The sequence below is a fragment of the Mustela putorius genome, unplaced genomic scaffold (genome assembly GCF_011764305.1).
Source record: "Mustela putorius furo isolate JIRA1106 unplaced genomic scaffold, ASM1176430v1.1 tig00000139_pilon_pilon_pilon, whole genome shotgun sequence".
Lineage (NCBI taxonomy): Eukaryota > Metazoa > Chordata > Mammalia > Carnivora > Mustelidae > Mustela > Mustela putorius.
In genome coordinates this window covers 8012825-8026500 of record NW_025421293.1, presented here as the reverse complement: position 1 = coordinate 8026500, position 13676 = coordinate 8012825, and the positions used below count along the sequence as shown (strand labels likewise).

The window sequence follows — 13676 nt, the reverse complement described above, 5'->3', positions numbered from 1 at the left end:
CGATCCCAGGACCCCAGGATCATGACCTGAGCTGAAGGCAGAGGCTCAACTCACTGAGCCACCCAGGCACCCCTAATGATTTTTTTTCTTTTTTTAAAGATTTTATTTATTTATTTGACAGAGAGAAATCACAAGTAGACGGAGAGGCAGGCAGAAAGAGAGGGGGAAGCAGGCTGCCCGCTGAGCAGAGAGCCCGATGCGGAACTCCATCCCAGGACCCTGAGATCATGACCCAAGCCAAAGGCAGCAGCCCAACCCACTGAGCCACCCAGGCGCCCCCTAATGATTTTTAATACCCAGTTCTGCGGTCTCCAGTACATTCACAGGGCTGTGCCCCCGTGACCACTCTCGGTTTCCAGAACTTTGTCATCTTCCCAAACTGAAACTCTGCACCCATGAAACACAGACCCCATCTTCTCCCCATCCTGGCCCCGGGCAACCACTCTTCTGCTGTGTGTCCATGACTTTGACAACTCCGTGGACCTCATATAAGTGAGATCACACAGTATTTCTCTTTTGGTGAGCAGCTGATTTCACCTGGCATGTCTTTAAGGTTCATCCGCATCGGAACGTGGGCCAGAGTGCCTTTTTTTTTTTTTAAGATTTTTATTTATTTATTTATTTATTTGAGAGAGAGAAAGAGAGCAAGAACATGAGAGGAGAGAGGTCAGCGGGAGAAGCAGACTCACTCCTGAGCAGAGATCCTAGTGTGGGACTCCATCCCAGGACTCCAGGACCACGACCTGAGCCGAAGACAGTCGCCTAATCAACTGAGCCACCCAGGCGCCCCCCTGGGAGTGTCTTTTTTTTTTTTTTTTTTTTTAAAGATTTTATTTATTTATTTGACAGAGAGAGATCACAAGTAGGCAGAGAGGCAGGCAGAGAGAGAGAGAGGAGGAAGCAGGCTCCCTGCTGATCAGAGAGCCTGATGCGGGACTCGATCCCAGGACCCCGAGATCATGACCTGAGCCGAAGGCAGCGGCTTATCCCACTGAGCCACCCAGGCACCCCTGGGAGTGTCTTTTTTAAGGCTGAAAAATATCCCGCCCTATGCATAGACCTCGCTGTGTGTATCCATTGGTCTGAGGACCGTTCTCGGGCACTCTTGGCCCCGAGGTCAGGCAGCTAGAAATCACTGCCTTTCCTCACAGGGCTTTCTTCTGCTTTCTTTCTGGTTTCCTCTTAGCGCTGAAGTGTTCCCCCGGCAGCAGCTACCACCCCTGTGCCAACCCCTGCCCGGCCACCTGCCTCAGCCGGAACACCGCAAGAGACTGCCCCATGGAGCTGCCCTGCACGGAGGGCTGTGAGTGCCGGCAAGGCCACGTCCTGAGCGGAACCTCCTGTGTGCCCTTCAGCCAGTGTGGCTGCGTCCACCAGGACGGTTCCTACCACCCGGTGAGGGGCTAAACCGCGACGCCCCGTGTTAGGGGGGCAGGAGGGCTCAGAGCCTGTGAAGGGGTAGCGGTGGGTGGGGCAGGGGGCCAGTCTAGGAGGCTGAGCAGCAAGCCCAGAAGCCAAAAAGGTTGAGGAAGGCTAGGGATGGAGAGAAGCAGTCAAGGGTAGCAAGCCTCGGGGGCGGGGGGTGCTGGTGCGTTGCGGGGCGAGTTCAGTCCGACGCCGGCTTCCGGTCTTCCCTTGGCTCTGCTGATGCCCACGTCCCACAGGTCGGGGAGAGCTGGTACCCAGACAACACGTGTTCCAGGCTCTGCACCTGTTCCACGCACAGCAACATCTCCTGCCGCCAGAGCACCTGCAAGCCAGGCCAGCTGTGCCGGCCCCTGGACGGCCTGCTGCGCTGCCGAACCTCAGGTAGGAGACCCTGGAGTGCAGCGGGGGGGGCCACCGGTGAAGTCTCGGTGGCCTCCTCTCTCGGGATCCCTCCCTCTCCCCCTCTCCCACCACCCACCTGTAGCCCCCTGCTCCCCTCCCTGCCTTCCTGAAGACCTTTTGTTGGGGGGCTGGGGCGGGGGATGCTGGCCCTGTGCCGTCAGGAAGGGTCCCTCGCGTTCCCTCGTGGTTCTCTCGGCCACGAGCTTTGACAGGACAACACCCCCCACCGGCCGCCAAGCCGCCTTCTTGTGGAGGCTGGACCGCTCCTCAGCCCTGCCCCTTCGCCAGGCGTGGGAGTGTGTCGCACCTCGGACCGCTCCCCGTACGTGACGTTCGATGGCATGCTCCATACCATCCAAAACACCTGCACTTACGTCCTGCTGAAAGTGTGCCACTCCACCTTGGACCTGCCTTTCTTCAAGATCAGCGGCAAGCACGGGAAGCGGAGAGGCCGCTCGGCTGCCTTCTACCTCTACCGGCTCCATATCGACATCTCTGACACCCGGGTCACCTTGGGAGAGGGCCACCGCGTGCTGGTGAGCTGGGCAGCGGCGTTGGGGAGGGGGAGAACGCCAGCCACAACGTCTGTCTTTCTTCCCACTCACCTGCCCTGCCGGCTTCTCTAGATCAACGGTACGCAGGCCACCCTTCCCTCAACCCGCCAGATCCGGGGGGTCAAAATCACGGCCAGTGGCGTCTACACCGTGCTCAGTGTCAACATCGGGCTGCAGGTCAAGTTTGATGGCAAGGGCTTCTTGGAGGTCCAGCTCCCTGCAGCCTACTACCAAAAGGTGGGGGCAACCCCTCGCTCTTTTCCCCGGGAGCCCGCCTCCAGAGGGCGCTGAGCCCTCTCCAGACCCAAGTGGTCATTCCCCACAAAGGAAGAGGGCTGGAAAAAGGGTGCCTTTTTCTTAGGAGTGGAAATGCAGGCGCCCACGAGAAAGGAAGGCTCTTCTACCTGCCCCTGGCCGGCCACTGAGAACCCCTCTGCCCCCTGCCAGGTCTGTGGCTTGTGCGGGAACTTCAATGACGAGGACGAAGATGAGCTCATGATGCCCAGCGATGAACTAGCCCAGAATGACACCGAACTGGTGGACAGTTGGCAAGATAGGGAGTCTGACCCCAAGTAATTGTCCCCAAAGCCTTTCCATCTTCACAGGAATGCAAGCTGGGGTCCCAGACTATCCGGCAGGGCCTAGGAGGACCGGAGCCTTCCTGTCTGTCTGTACCTTGACAGAGGATGGCTTCTGGGTCCTGGGAACCTCTCAGGGGAGACATGAAAGTCTTCCCTGTGTGGGGGTTTCAGAACGCGGGAGGGGACAGAGGCTGCAGGGAATGTGGCCAGCGCTCATTCCAGCTTCCTGGTGAAGACCAGGGGGTCTTCCGAGTTACTGGGGAGCGCCAAGTCATTTTCACAGGTGCGGGCAGTGGCTGTCCCTCTGATGATCTCTTTCTCCTCTGCAGATGCCAACCAGATGACCAGACGGTCCAAGCAGAGATGAAGGAGAAGTCAGATACAAACTGCAGGTTGGCTGACCTGGTCAGAGCCCAGGAGCGGTGCCAGACGGCCTTGCGGGCTCCAGCCTGGGCGAAGTGTGCCAGCCACGTTGTCCTCGGGCCCTTCCTGCTCAACTGTACCAACAGCCTCTGTCAGGGGGGTGGAAGGCTGAGCCGCGCCCTCTGTGAATCTTTGGAAACCTTCGGGGCCGCCTGCCGGGCCAAGGGCCTCAACCCCCCGATCTGGAGAAACAGCAGCTTCTGCCGTGAGTGTCCCCTACGGTCACTGCAGAACCCCCACACCTCGTTTCTGTCTCTGTACCCCTTCAAGTGCCTGTCTTCCTTTCCCCTTGTTCCTGACCTGGGCCTGACCTCGTTGTTCCGATGTGGCTCATTCACAATTCCCTCGCAGCCGGCACCCCTACTACAGGGACAGCACGGGCAACTTCTCTTCGCCCATTTTTTCCCAAAGGAAATGGGATGGTTACTCCTCTGCATGGCTCCTGCCTCCAAGGTTAAGTCCAAGCTCCTTTCGGAGATATCCGAGACCCTGCCGTCTGTCCTAGCTGGTCCTCTCTTGCCCCTTTCGCTGTGAGCCTGCCCCACCCCCTGCACCAGACCACCACCCCATTCCCCCACCACCGTACAGAGCTGGCTTTTTCCCCTCCCTGCCTCTATCCGCATTGCTTCCTGCGCCTGGAAAGTTCTTTCTTCTTGTCACCTGGCAGGCTCCTGGGCATCCTTCTGCAGCTCTTAAAAATTCTTTTTCAAGTTAGAATTCATATACCGTGATATTCACCAATTTAAAAAGTATAAACAGTTTGCTGTTTTTGTAGGATTTTTTTTTTTAAAGATTATTTATTTATTTATTTGACAGAGAGAGATCACAAGTAGGCAGAGAGGCAGGCAGAGAGAGAGAGGGAAGCAGGCTCCCTGCTGAGCAGAGGGCCCGATGCGGGACTCGATCCCAGGACCCTGGGATCATGACCTGAGCCGAAGGCAGCGGCTTAACCCACTGAGCCACCCAGGCGCCCCTGTAGGATTTTTTTTTAAGATTTTATTTTATTTATTTATTTATTTATTTATTTATTTTTAAAGATTTTATCTATTTATTTGACAGATAGAGATAACAAGTAGGCAGAGAGGCAGGCAGAGAGAGAGAGGTGGAAGCAGGCTCCCTGCTGAGCAGAGAGCCCGACGCGGGGCTCAATCCCAGGACCCTGGGATCATGACCTGAGCTGAAGGCAGAGGCTTTAACCCACTGAGCCACCCAGGTGCCCCTTGTAGGATTTTTTAAAAGATTTTATTTATTTGACAGAGAGAGATCACAAGTGGGCAGAGAGGGAAGCAGAGAGACAGGGGGAAGCAGGCTCCCCTCCGAGCAGAGAGCCCTATGCGGGGCTCCATCCCAGGACCCTGGATCACGACCCGAGCCGAAGGCAGAGGCTTTAACCCACTGAGCCACCCGCGCGCCCCAAGAACTTTTTTTTTTTTAAGATTTTATTTATTTATTTGAGAGAGACAGAGAAGGGATGTCTTCTCTGCCCAAGAGAAGGGGTGGGGAAGGGAAACGGGAGAGGGAGAAGCAGGCTTCCTGGTGAGCAGGGAGTCTGATGTGGGGCTCGATCCCAGGACCCTGGGATCACGACCCCAGCTGAAGTAGATGCTTAACTGACTGAGCCACCTAGGTGCCCCTCTTTATTTATAACTTAATTAACTAATTTTTAATTAGTTAAATTATTAATTTGGCCTCACTCCCGTGGGACTTGAACTCATGACTATGAGGTCAAGACCTGAGCTGAGATCCAGAGCGGGATGTTTAACCGACTGAGCCACCAGGTGCCCCAAGAGTAACCCTCTATTAGTGTTATGAGCTACACACGTCTTTCCAGTTCTTATTTTTTCATCTTTGACTTGTTTTGTCAGGTATGTATGTATATACATGTGAGATAGCGTATGTTAGTCTTTGTTCTGTGGCTTCTGCATTTCGAACCATAGTGACAAATACACATTTTTTAAAGTTAAAGAATTTGCTTGTGTTTTGCTCCAGCATTTTTATGGTCTGTCTTCCTTCCTTCCTTCCTTCCTCTCTTCCTTTCTTTCTCTCTCTCTAAGTAAGCTCTACACACAGTGTGGGGCTACCAACTGAGCCAGCCGGGCATCCCACATTATAGTTTCTTTTCTTTTTTTTTAATATTTAAATGTTTTATCCACAAGGATTTTTAACCTGCTGCACAATATAAGATACGAGTTACCTTTTCTTTTTGTTTGTTTGTTTGTTTGTTTTTCTTTTAAAGATTTTATTTATTGGGATGCCTGGGTGGCTCAGTCAGTTAAGCCGCTGCCTTTGGCTCAGCTCATGATCCCAGGGTCCTGGGATCGAGTCCCGCATTGGGCTCTTTGTCCAGCAGGGAACCTGCTTTTCTCTCTGCCTCTGCCTGCCAGTCCGACTGCTTGTGAGCTCTCTCTCTGACAAACAAATAAAATCTTAAAAAAAAAAAAAATTATTTATTTTAGAGATGGGGGGAGGAGCAGAGGGAGAGGGAGAAGCGGACTCCCTGCTGAGTGCATAGTGCATAGCACCGCACCCCCTCCCAGACCACGGCCCTGAGATCACAACCCCAGCCAAAATCAGGAGTCGGAGGCTTAATGGACTGAGCTAACTGGGCCCCCCCTTTTTTGAGCACTTTATTTATTTATTTGACAGAGAGAGGCACAGCGAGAGAGGGGATACAAGCAGGGGGAGTGGGAGAGGGAGAAGCAGGCCTCCTGTCAAGCAAGGACCCCGATGCGGGGCTCCATCCCAGGACCCTGAGATCATGACCTGAGCCGAAGGCAGACACTTAACGGCGGAGCCACCCAGGCGCCCCCCTCCGTCCAGCATTCTTAAATCACCAGTCTCTTCTCCCACTGACCAAGATGACATGATTTATTGTATACTAAGTTCCCCTGCATATTTGGGTCCCTGTCTGGGCTTCCTCCCCCTTCCATTGCTCCGTCTGTCTCCACTTACCAGCGACCCAGTATTGTGACTGTTGAGAGTTTCAACTGTGTTTTCAATTCCAATAGGGACATTCACTCCTCACCACTCTTTTCTTGTCTTTCCTTTCTAGTTTTGTCGTTGTTGTTTTAACGTTTTCCTGGCTTCTCTGGTTTGTTCCTGTCTTCCTCTCCGCTTTACTATCTTCTCGCCCTTCTAAAAACCCGAACAAAATCCTGCTGGTGTATTATACTGGGATCATCTGCATCGTATCTGTTCACTTAGAGACCGACTTCTCTATTATGTTACAGACTCTCGCTCTCTGTCCACATTTCCATGTGATCACAGGTACCTCCCGGAAAGGGTTCTATGGAGCTCCTCCAACAGAGTGAATGCTGCCGTGCTCTGTGCACCTGTTACACATGCACGCCTGTCCCATGCTCGCTGACCATACACATCAGTGTCACCGTGGCTGCTGGCTGACCTCTGTCTCCCACACTGCACTGGGAGGGCCGTTCTTACTCCTTTCTTTCCCCGGGGCCTGGCATGGAGCCCGATCTCAGTAAATGTTTACCCCCCTCTCCCCCAGCTCTGGAATGTCCTGCCCACAGCAGCTACTCTACCTGCCTTCCCTCCTGCCCACCTTCCTGCTTGGACCTGATGGGCCAGTGCAGTGGCCCCAAAGTCCCCTCCACTTGCAAGGAGGGTTGCCTTTGCTTGCCCGGCTACGTGCTCAGTGGGCAGCGGTGTGTGACCAGGAGTCAGTGTGGTTGCATCAACGACTACGGCAGCTCCTTCCCCGTGAGTGGGGATGGGAGGTAGGGATGGGGACCCCTCGCGGTTGGTGTTTTCTGCTTTCCTATTTTTCTGTCAGCCTGGGCACCCGTGTCTCTGTGGCTGGCCCCGGGGGATGCAGGCTGGTGACCGGGCAGTGTGCTGTCCGGCCGGGCCTGGGCTGGGTAGGGTATATGGCAGTTTGAGGTTTGGGATCTGATGAATCCAGACAACTGGGATGGGGTCCGGTATAGCAGAAGGAGCGGGGACCTTGGCTCAAATCCCATGGGTACCACCCATGAGTGTGTGGCCTCAGTTTTGTCATCTATAAGTTGGGTACTTTCCTGAACAACAGTGTATGTAAGACACCAAACGTGATGCCTCTAAAAGGTGTACAGGGACAGCAGGCTGCAGGTGGCCTGTGGCTGCCTCCAGCCTGGGCCAGCAAATCCATTCAGACCGTGGGCTTCGGCTGACCAGGCGGGAGAAAGGGGAACTGGCCCTTCCCTCTTCACTCCCTGATTCTCCCCGTGCCTTCTCTAGGAGGGTAAGACCTGGATCTCCATTCGCTGCACCAGGAGCTGTGTCTGCACCTTGGGGACCATCCACTGCCAGCCCTTCAGTTGCCCCCCTGGCTCCCACTGCGAGTCCAAGGCCGGGGGCACTGGCAGCTGTGAAATTAACAGTAAGAGGGACCACCAGGGAGGCGGAGCAAGAGGCAGGAGCCGAGGGGCTCAGGCTGGGTAGGTCTGGAGACCGAAGGGGCCACAGCACAGGGTGTGGAGCAGGCCTGTGACCTAGTTTGGCCTAGTTGGGGCTCTTACCAACTCTGTGGCTGACTCCAGGACTCACTCTCTTAAGTGCAGAAACAGGAGATGGGGCCAGGTTTATCATTGGGGCTGGCAAAGAGAGAAGGCTGAAGGTCAGGTAGCCAGGGAGCCCTGACCAGAGTCATCAGGGCCGTAGAGGGATGGGGCTGTGTGTGTGTGTGTGTGTGTGTGTGTGTGTGTTATATCTGGACAGGGTCCCTTCTCAGGGCTGGCCCTTCTTGGCAGAGTCGGACCAATGCTCCATTTACGGGGACCCCCATTACCGTACCTTTGATGGCCTCAGCTACCTCTTCCGCGGCCGCATGACCTACACGCTGATAAAGGCCATCGGCGTGCTCCCTGCTGGGGTGGTGCCTTTGGTCGTAGAAGGGCGCAACAAAGTGTATTCATCCTGGAGCCCTATCTACCTGCACGAGATCATCGTAATGGTCTACGGCTACACAGTCCAGCTCAAGGCTCATCTGGAGCTGGTGGTAAGAGCCAGGCCAGGCCAGGAGGGGCTGGGGAGGGAGGCCAGGCCGTGGGAAGCCCCTGAACACAGGTGAAGCCAGGACTCCTTGTTCCCCGGAAAGGTCCCGGCCTGAGCTGCCTTGCCATTGAGTTCAGAATCGGTGCCCACACTCAGAGGCAGAGGAAGGTGGTGGGATGAAGCCAAAGGTTGGAGAGAGACGGGGAGCGAGAGGGGGAAGAAGAGAGCAGGGGGTTCAAAGGGGAAGCTGGGCTGAGTAGTACAGGGGCATCCGCTCGGTCAAGAGTTTTTGCAAGGAAGAGGTTGTGGCTGCAAAGGGAGGCGACCTTGGAGAGGTCTTTGCCACATGGGGTAGCAAAGCCTACTGGGGAACCTCAGAATGATGGCACCCAGATACCGAGCTGTGCAGAGAGGCAGCGGAATTCAGGCTTACTGCAGACTCTCGGCGGCTCCCGCCCGCCTTCTCCAGGTCAACAACCAGAGGACGGCCATCCCCTACAAGCCCAGCGACCGGCTGCAGGTCACCCTGCGGGGCCATCGCCTGTACCTGATCACCGACTTTGAGATGGTTGTCACCTTCGATGGAGGCAAAAACGCAGGTACCTGCGAGTGGGGAGGGGAGAGCAGAGGTGATGCTCCTGCGCTGGGTCAGGGAAAGCCACATCGTCGGCGGGCCAGCCACGGTGAGGAGCCCCGAGGGAGTCCAGGGCCCCCAGTGCCAGGGGAGCAGCCAGGAGCGGCGGGGAGGAGTGGGAGAGCCTCACTTCTGGACACCCTTCCTCCTGCAGTGATCACGCTGCCCAACAAGTATAAGGGGCTCGTGCGTGGCCTGTGCGGGAACTTCGACGGGAACAAGAGTAATGACTTTATCCTGCCCAATGGCACCATCACCCAGAACCTGGTCACCTTCGGCAACAGCTGGGAGGTGCAGAGGATCACGGGAGTTAACCTCGCCCGCTTCTCAAGGTGAGAGGGCTAGGGCTCAGAGCACAGAGGCCTGGCCCCTGGGGAGGTAAGCATCAGCCCGGTGCCTGCCCACGTCCACTCACCCCGTATCCTTAGCAGAGAAGGACCCCCGAGGGCCTGATTTTCTCATCCTGCCATTGCCTCTCAGACCCACTGTGGGGGCACCGGCCGTATGGGCCCCAGGCTGTGCCCTGTGCCTCCCCATTCCTCCTCCTGCCACTTCCTCCCAAGGTCATGGTCCTCAGGGGCCTCACCTGGCCCCCTCTTGGTCCCTGCTCCAGGGCCATACAAGAGGAGGAAGAGGAGGAGAAGAAGGAGTCAGGCTTCCATGTGTCAGAATGCAGCCCAGAGCAGCTGGAGCTCATCAACAGCACCCAGGCGTGCAGGGTGCTGGGGGACCCCCAGGGCCCCTTTGCTGCCTGTCACCAGACTGTGGCTCCTGAGCCCTTCCAGGAGTGAGTCAAGGCCCCAGGCCACATGGAAGTGGCCTTTCTCTGGGTCCTGCTGCCCATTCTGTGATCGAAGCCCCATTTGGCTCACTTCTTTCTCTTGGTGGCTTCCATTCCTGGCGATTCCCCTCCCCACACGCCACACTCATGCACGCGCACACACACACACACACACACACACACACACGGGCACACACCCTGCCCGCTGTCTTTCTGCTGGGTCTCCTTGCTCCCCACCTCTGCAGCCCCCTAACCGCCCTGCTGCCCCCAGGCACTGTGTGTTTGATCTGTGTGCTGCCCGGAACCCCAGAGAGCAGGAGGAACTGCGATGCCAGGTCCTCAGCGGGTACGCCATCATCTGCCAGGAGGCGGGCGCCGCCCTGGCCAGCTGGCGGGACCACACCCGCTGCGGTGAGGCACTGACCTTCCCCAGCAGCTGCTCCCCGACCCTCGAGGCGGTTTCTGCCCCCTGCTCAGCTCTGAGCCCCGACCCTTGCCCGCCTTGGGCCTCCCGCCTTGTCCTCCACTTCCGACTCCCCGAGGACCCCGTCCTCCCCAGCCAGCCTCCCTCTCAGCCCCGGCCTGGCCCAGGAAGCCTCACCCCAGCCCCGCCCTCCCGTCCCGTTCTGGTTCTTGCCCGGGCCCAGCCTTGCTCTGCCACTTCCTTAGCACACTTTAATGTCAGACCAAAAGACACCCGAAGTCGGTCCCCTCTTCCGGCCTCCTGGCCTATACCAAGCTCTGTGTTCTGGGGGGTGACCGCGTCCCCCCTCCAGCTGCCCGACCCTGTGGTCCCCATACCTGTAGGCTCCATCCCTGCCCAGCCACCTGCTCACTCCAACTTTCCCGTCAGCCTTGGCGTGTCCGGCCAACACTGTCTATCGGAGCTGTATGACCCCCTGCCCAGCCTCCTGTGCCCACCTGGTGGCCCCTAAGGACTGCAAGGGCCCCTGCGTGGAGGGCTGTGCCAGCCTCCCGGGCTACGTCTACAGCGGTGCCCAGAGCCTCCCTCTGGCCCACTGTGGCTGCACCAGCAACGGAGTCTACTACCAGGTCCGCACGGGGAGGGGGAGGCCCTGCGGGGACAGGAGAGTCCGAGGAGGGAGGAAAGCCAGACTGCCTCCTCCGGGCCCTTTTCCCCTCTGCAGCGGGGTGACAGCTTTGTGACTGAGGATTGCTCTCAGCGCTGCACCTGTGCCCGTTCTGGGGCGCTGCTGTGTGAGCCCCTCAGCTGCCGTGCTGGGGAGATCTGCACCCTGGCGAACCTCACTCGTGGTTGCTTCCGAGGTGAGCCTAGACCTCTCTGGTGCTGCCCCCGTATGTGGGCGGGGGTAGGGGGTGGATGCTATGTCCTGTGCCCGAGACCCCTGCCGTCACTGTCAGGAAGTTGGACCACTTAATCCTGCTCTTTCTTCCTTTCTCATGAGGGTCCGAGGGAGTGAACAGCTGCTTCCTGTCAGGCACGGGGCTGGGCCTTTTCCTGGCATTAGCTCCCTATGCCCTCCCCTCTCCCCGGCTGCGGGTATCCTTCTAGAACCTTCCATAACCCCGTTTATCCGCACAGAAAGCCCGTGTCTGCAGAACCCGTGTCAGAATGACGGGCGGTGCTGGGAGCAGGGAACCCATTTCACCTGTGAGTGCGAACTTGGTTATGGGGGACACCTCTGCACAGAGCCTTGGGATGGGCCAGCCCCTGGAAAGCCAGGTGAGAACTTTATCCCAAGTTCCCAGGTGGCTGAGGAAAGGGATTCCAAGGCTGGTCTTTGAGGAGCACTGGCCAAGATGGCACCCCGGACTCTAGGGGACCAGCAGATGAATGGGGCCCCTTAACAAGGCTGGTGGGAGTTGTGTGTCCAGAAACTCAAAGGGATCCTAGGGGTACGGTGTCAAGGCCTTGGAGCAACAGCCTTCTGGAGGGAGACGTAGCCACACCCCATGAGTTAGTGGTCGCCATCCTTCCTGGATGGCCACTTAGGATCCAATGAGAGTGTCTCCTCCCCAATGCCCTCCTGACCTGTATCCCTACGTTCCGTTGCCCGCACCCCAGAGGCATCCAACTTTGTGGCCATCCTGTTGGGGATGCTTGTGCCTGTGGTGGTCCTGGTGCCCGCAGTGACCAGAGGATGTCTTTCCAGGAAGGGGAGGAGGAGGAGGTGAGTTCTGGGAAAAGGGACGAGCAGGGGTGGGTGGCGATGAGTCAGCAGGGGAGCGGGCACTACCCTCTGTTCCCCACAACCCCCAGGGAGAAAGTGTGGAGCCAGAACAGAGCCAGGCTAGCAGACGCTGGTGAGAACCATTCCTGCCCCAGCACCCCGGCGACCGGGAGCCGAGTCTGCTTCTGACACAGGTTTTCTCACTTTTCTCCTCAGATTTTGTTCCAGACCGTGTCGTTCAAGTTCCTCAGTTTTGAGTTGTCCTCAAAAGAGGAGAGAGAAAATAAAATTTATTTTTTGAAACGTGAATTCCACGTGATTGTGGGAGAGGAAGGGTCTGTGAGGTGGGCCCTGGGGCAGGAGAGTGGGGTAGGAGGGACACAGGGGTGCGGGCGGTGGGGGGAGGCTAGGGCTGGGTGCCCTGCAAAACGTCTGGACGGGAGGGGGACCAAGGTCTGCCTGTGCTTCGGACAGTCGTTTGGGGTCAGGGCGTCCAGCCCTCTGGCTTCTGGGCAACAGGAGAAAAGACTGCATTGTCCATCTTCCCGGGAACCTGGGGCCATGGAAGGTGATCCTGAGGATTCTGACATTTCCGACAATGAGATTCATCACCAGGTGCAGGCTGGGGATGGGGAATGTGGCTTTTTCCAAAGGGCGACGGCCTGTGACCCTCTGGAGGCCTCCCCTTCCTGAATCAGTTCCATTTCCTAAAAGGGCATGGGGTTACTATGGCAACTGAGGGTGGGGTCCGGGAACCCAGGAGTTCGGAGCCCCATCCTAGCAGGAGTGGCCGGCTAACCTCAGCCTGAGGCCAAAGGGCATCTGTTCTGACCCCTCCTGACCCCTCCCCCCGGGTCCCGTGCGTCCCATCAGCCAGGTCCCATCAGCCAGGTCCCCGCTTCGGGGTAGGGGCTGGGACATCCTGCTTGGGCCCCAAGAAGGAAAGGAAGGCCACCAGCTGGGGCTGGGGTGGTCAGGGTGGAAGACCCCAAGGGATGGGGAGGGGGGTGCCAAAGCAGGCAGGACACTGGGTCCTGTGCTTGCTCTCTGAGATGACCCTTGAAGCCCCCTATGTTTAAGGATTTGAGTTCCTAGCTGGGTGGGGAGGGGTCCGCGGAGGAATGTATGGCCCCTGACCAGGCTGGCTGCGGGGAGCCCTCTGGAGCTGGGCATGGCAGGAGCACTCAGGGGGCTCTACGAGCTGGCAGGTGCTTTAGCCTGGGCATGGGGTCTCCCTGCTGCACACCTGCCCCCATGTCAGCTCCCTTCACCTCCTATTTGCCCGTTTACCTGTTACTCATTTGCGCCCTGTCATCTTGACCTCTGTTCCTCGCTTCAAGAACTTGAGGTCACCTTATCTAGCCCAGATATCTGGTTGGCAGGGGAAGGGGCTGGCCTGGGCCGGCATCCTCCAGACAGACGACCTCCTCTGGGACCCAGGCCCCCTCCATCTTTGGCAGGAGAGAGTCCCTCCCAGATGCCTTGGGTGTACAAAACACGGGAGATGGTTCGAGGGAGGGGACAGAGGATTCCAGAGTATTCGGGACTCCAGAAGAGGTTGCTACAGGTAGGAAACTGCAGACAGGATCACCACCCGGGGTTCCCTAGACTGGGAAGGGCAGCTGTGATTTGGGGTCCTGCACGGACTCCAACACACCAGGGAGCAACTGAGGCAGAAACTGCACGGGCGCCCCAGCTAAACGTCGCTGGCCCCTGCAGGTGTCCCTG

General features: G+C 57.5%; 1 protein-coding gene across 4 annotated transcripts in view; it reads left to right on the top strand.

Moving 5' to 3' along the window:
- Positions 1–12251, top strand: part of ZAN (zonadhesin) — a 35269-nt gene extending 23018 nt beyond the window's left edge. Inside the window, exons 19-37 of one of the 4 annotated variants that reach the window (XM_045075033.1) lie at positions 1187–1395; positions 1665–1809; positions 2119–2366; positions 2457–2621; positions 2832–2956; positions 3295–3593; positions 6897–7108; positions 7625–7766; positions 8137–8384; positions 8850–8979; positions 9169–9346; positions 9628–9801; positions 10067–10206; positions 10649–10848; positions 10944–11082; positions 11360–11500; positions 11843–11948; positions 12038–12081; positions 12165–12246. In XM_045075033.1, the coding sequence (XP_044930968.1) occupies positions 1187–1395; positions 1665–1809; positions 2119–2366; positions 2457–2621; positions 2832–2956; positions 3295–3593; positions 6897–7108; positions 7625–7766; positions 8137–8384; positions 8850–8979; positions 9169–9346; positions 9628–9801; positions 10067–10206; positions 10649–10848; positions 10944–11082; positions 11360–11500; positions 11843–11948; positions 12038–12081; positions 12165–12205 (3086 nt within the window). In that variant the 3' untranslated portion in view covers positions 12206–12246. Of the gene's footprint in view, positions 1–1186; positions 1396–1664; positions 1810–2118; positions 2367–2456; positions 2622–2831; positions 2957–3294; positions 3594–6896; positions 7109–7624; positions 7767–8136; positions 8385–8849; positions 8980–9168; positions 9347–9627; positions 9802–10066; positions 10207–10648; positions 10849–10943; positions 11083–11359; positions 11501–11842; positions 11949–12037 lie in introns of all 4 variants that reach the window. The other 3 variants (XM_045075034.1, XM_045075035.1, XM_045075036.1) reach the window with 3 other exon arrangements.
- The last annotated feature ends 1425 nt before the right edge of the window (positions 12252–13676 follow it).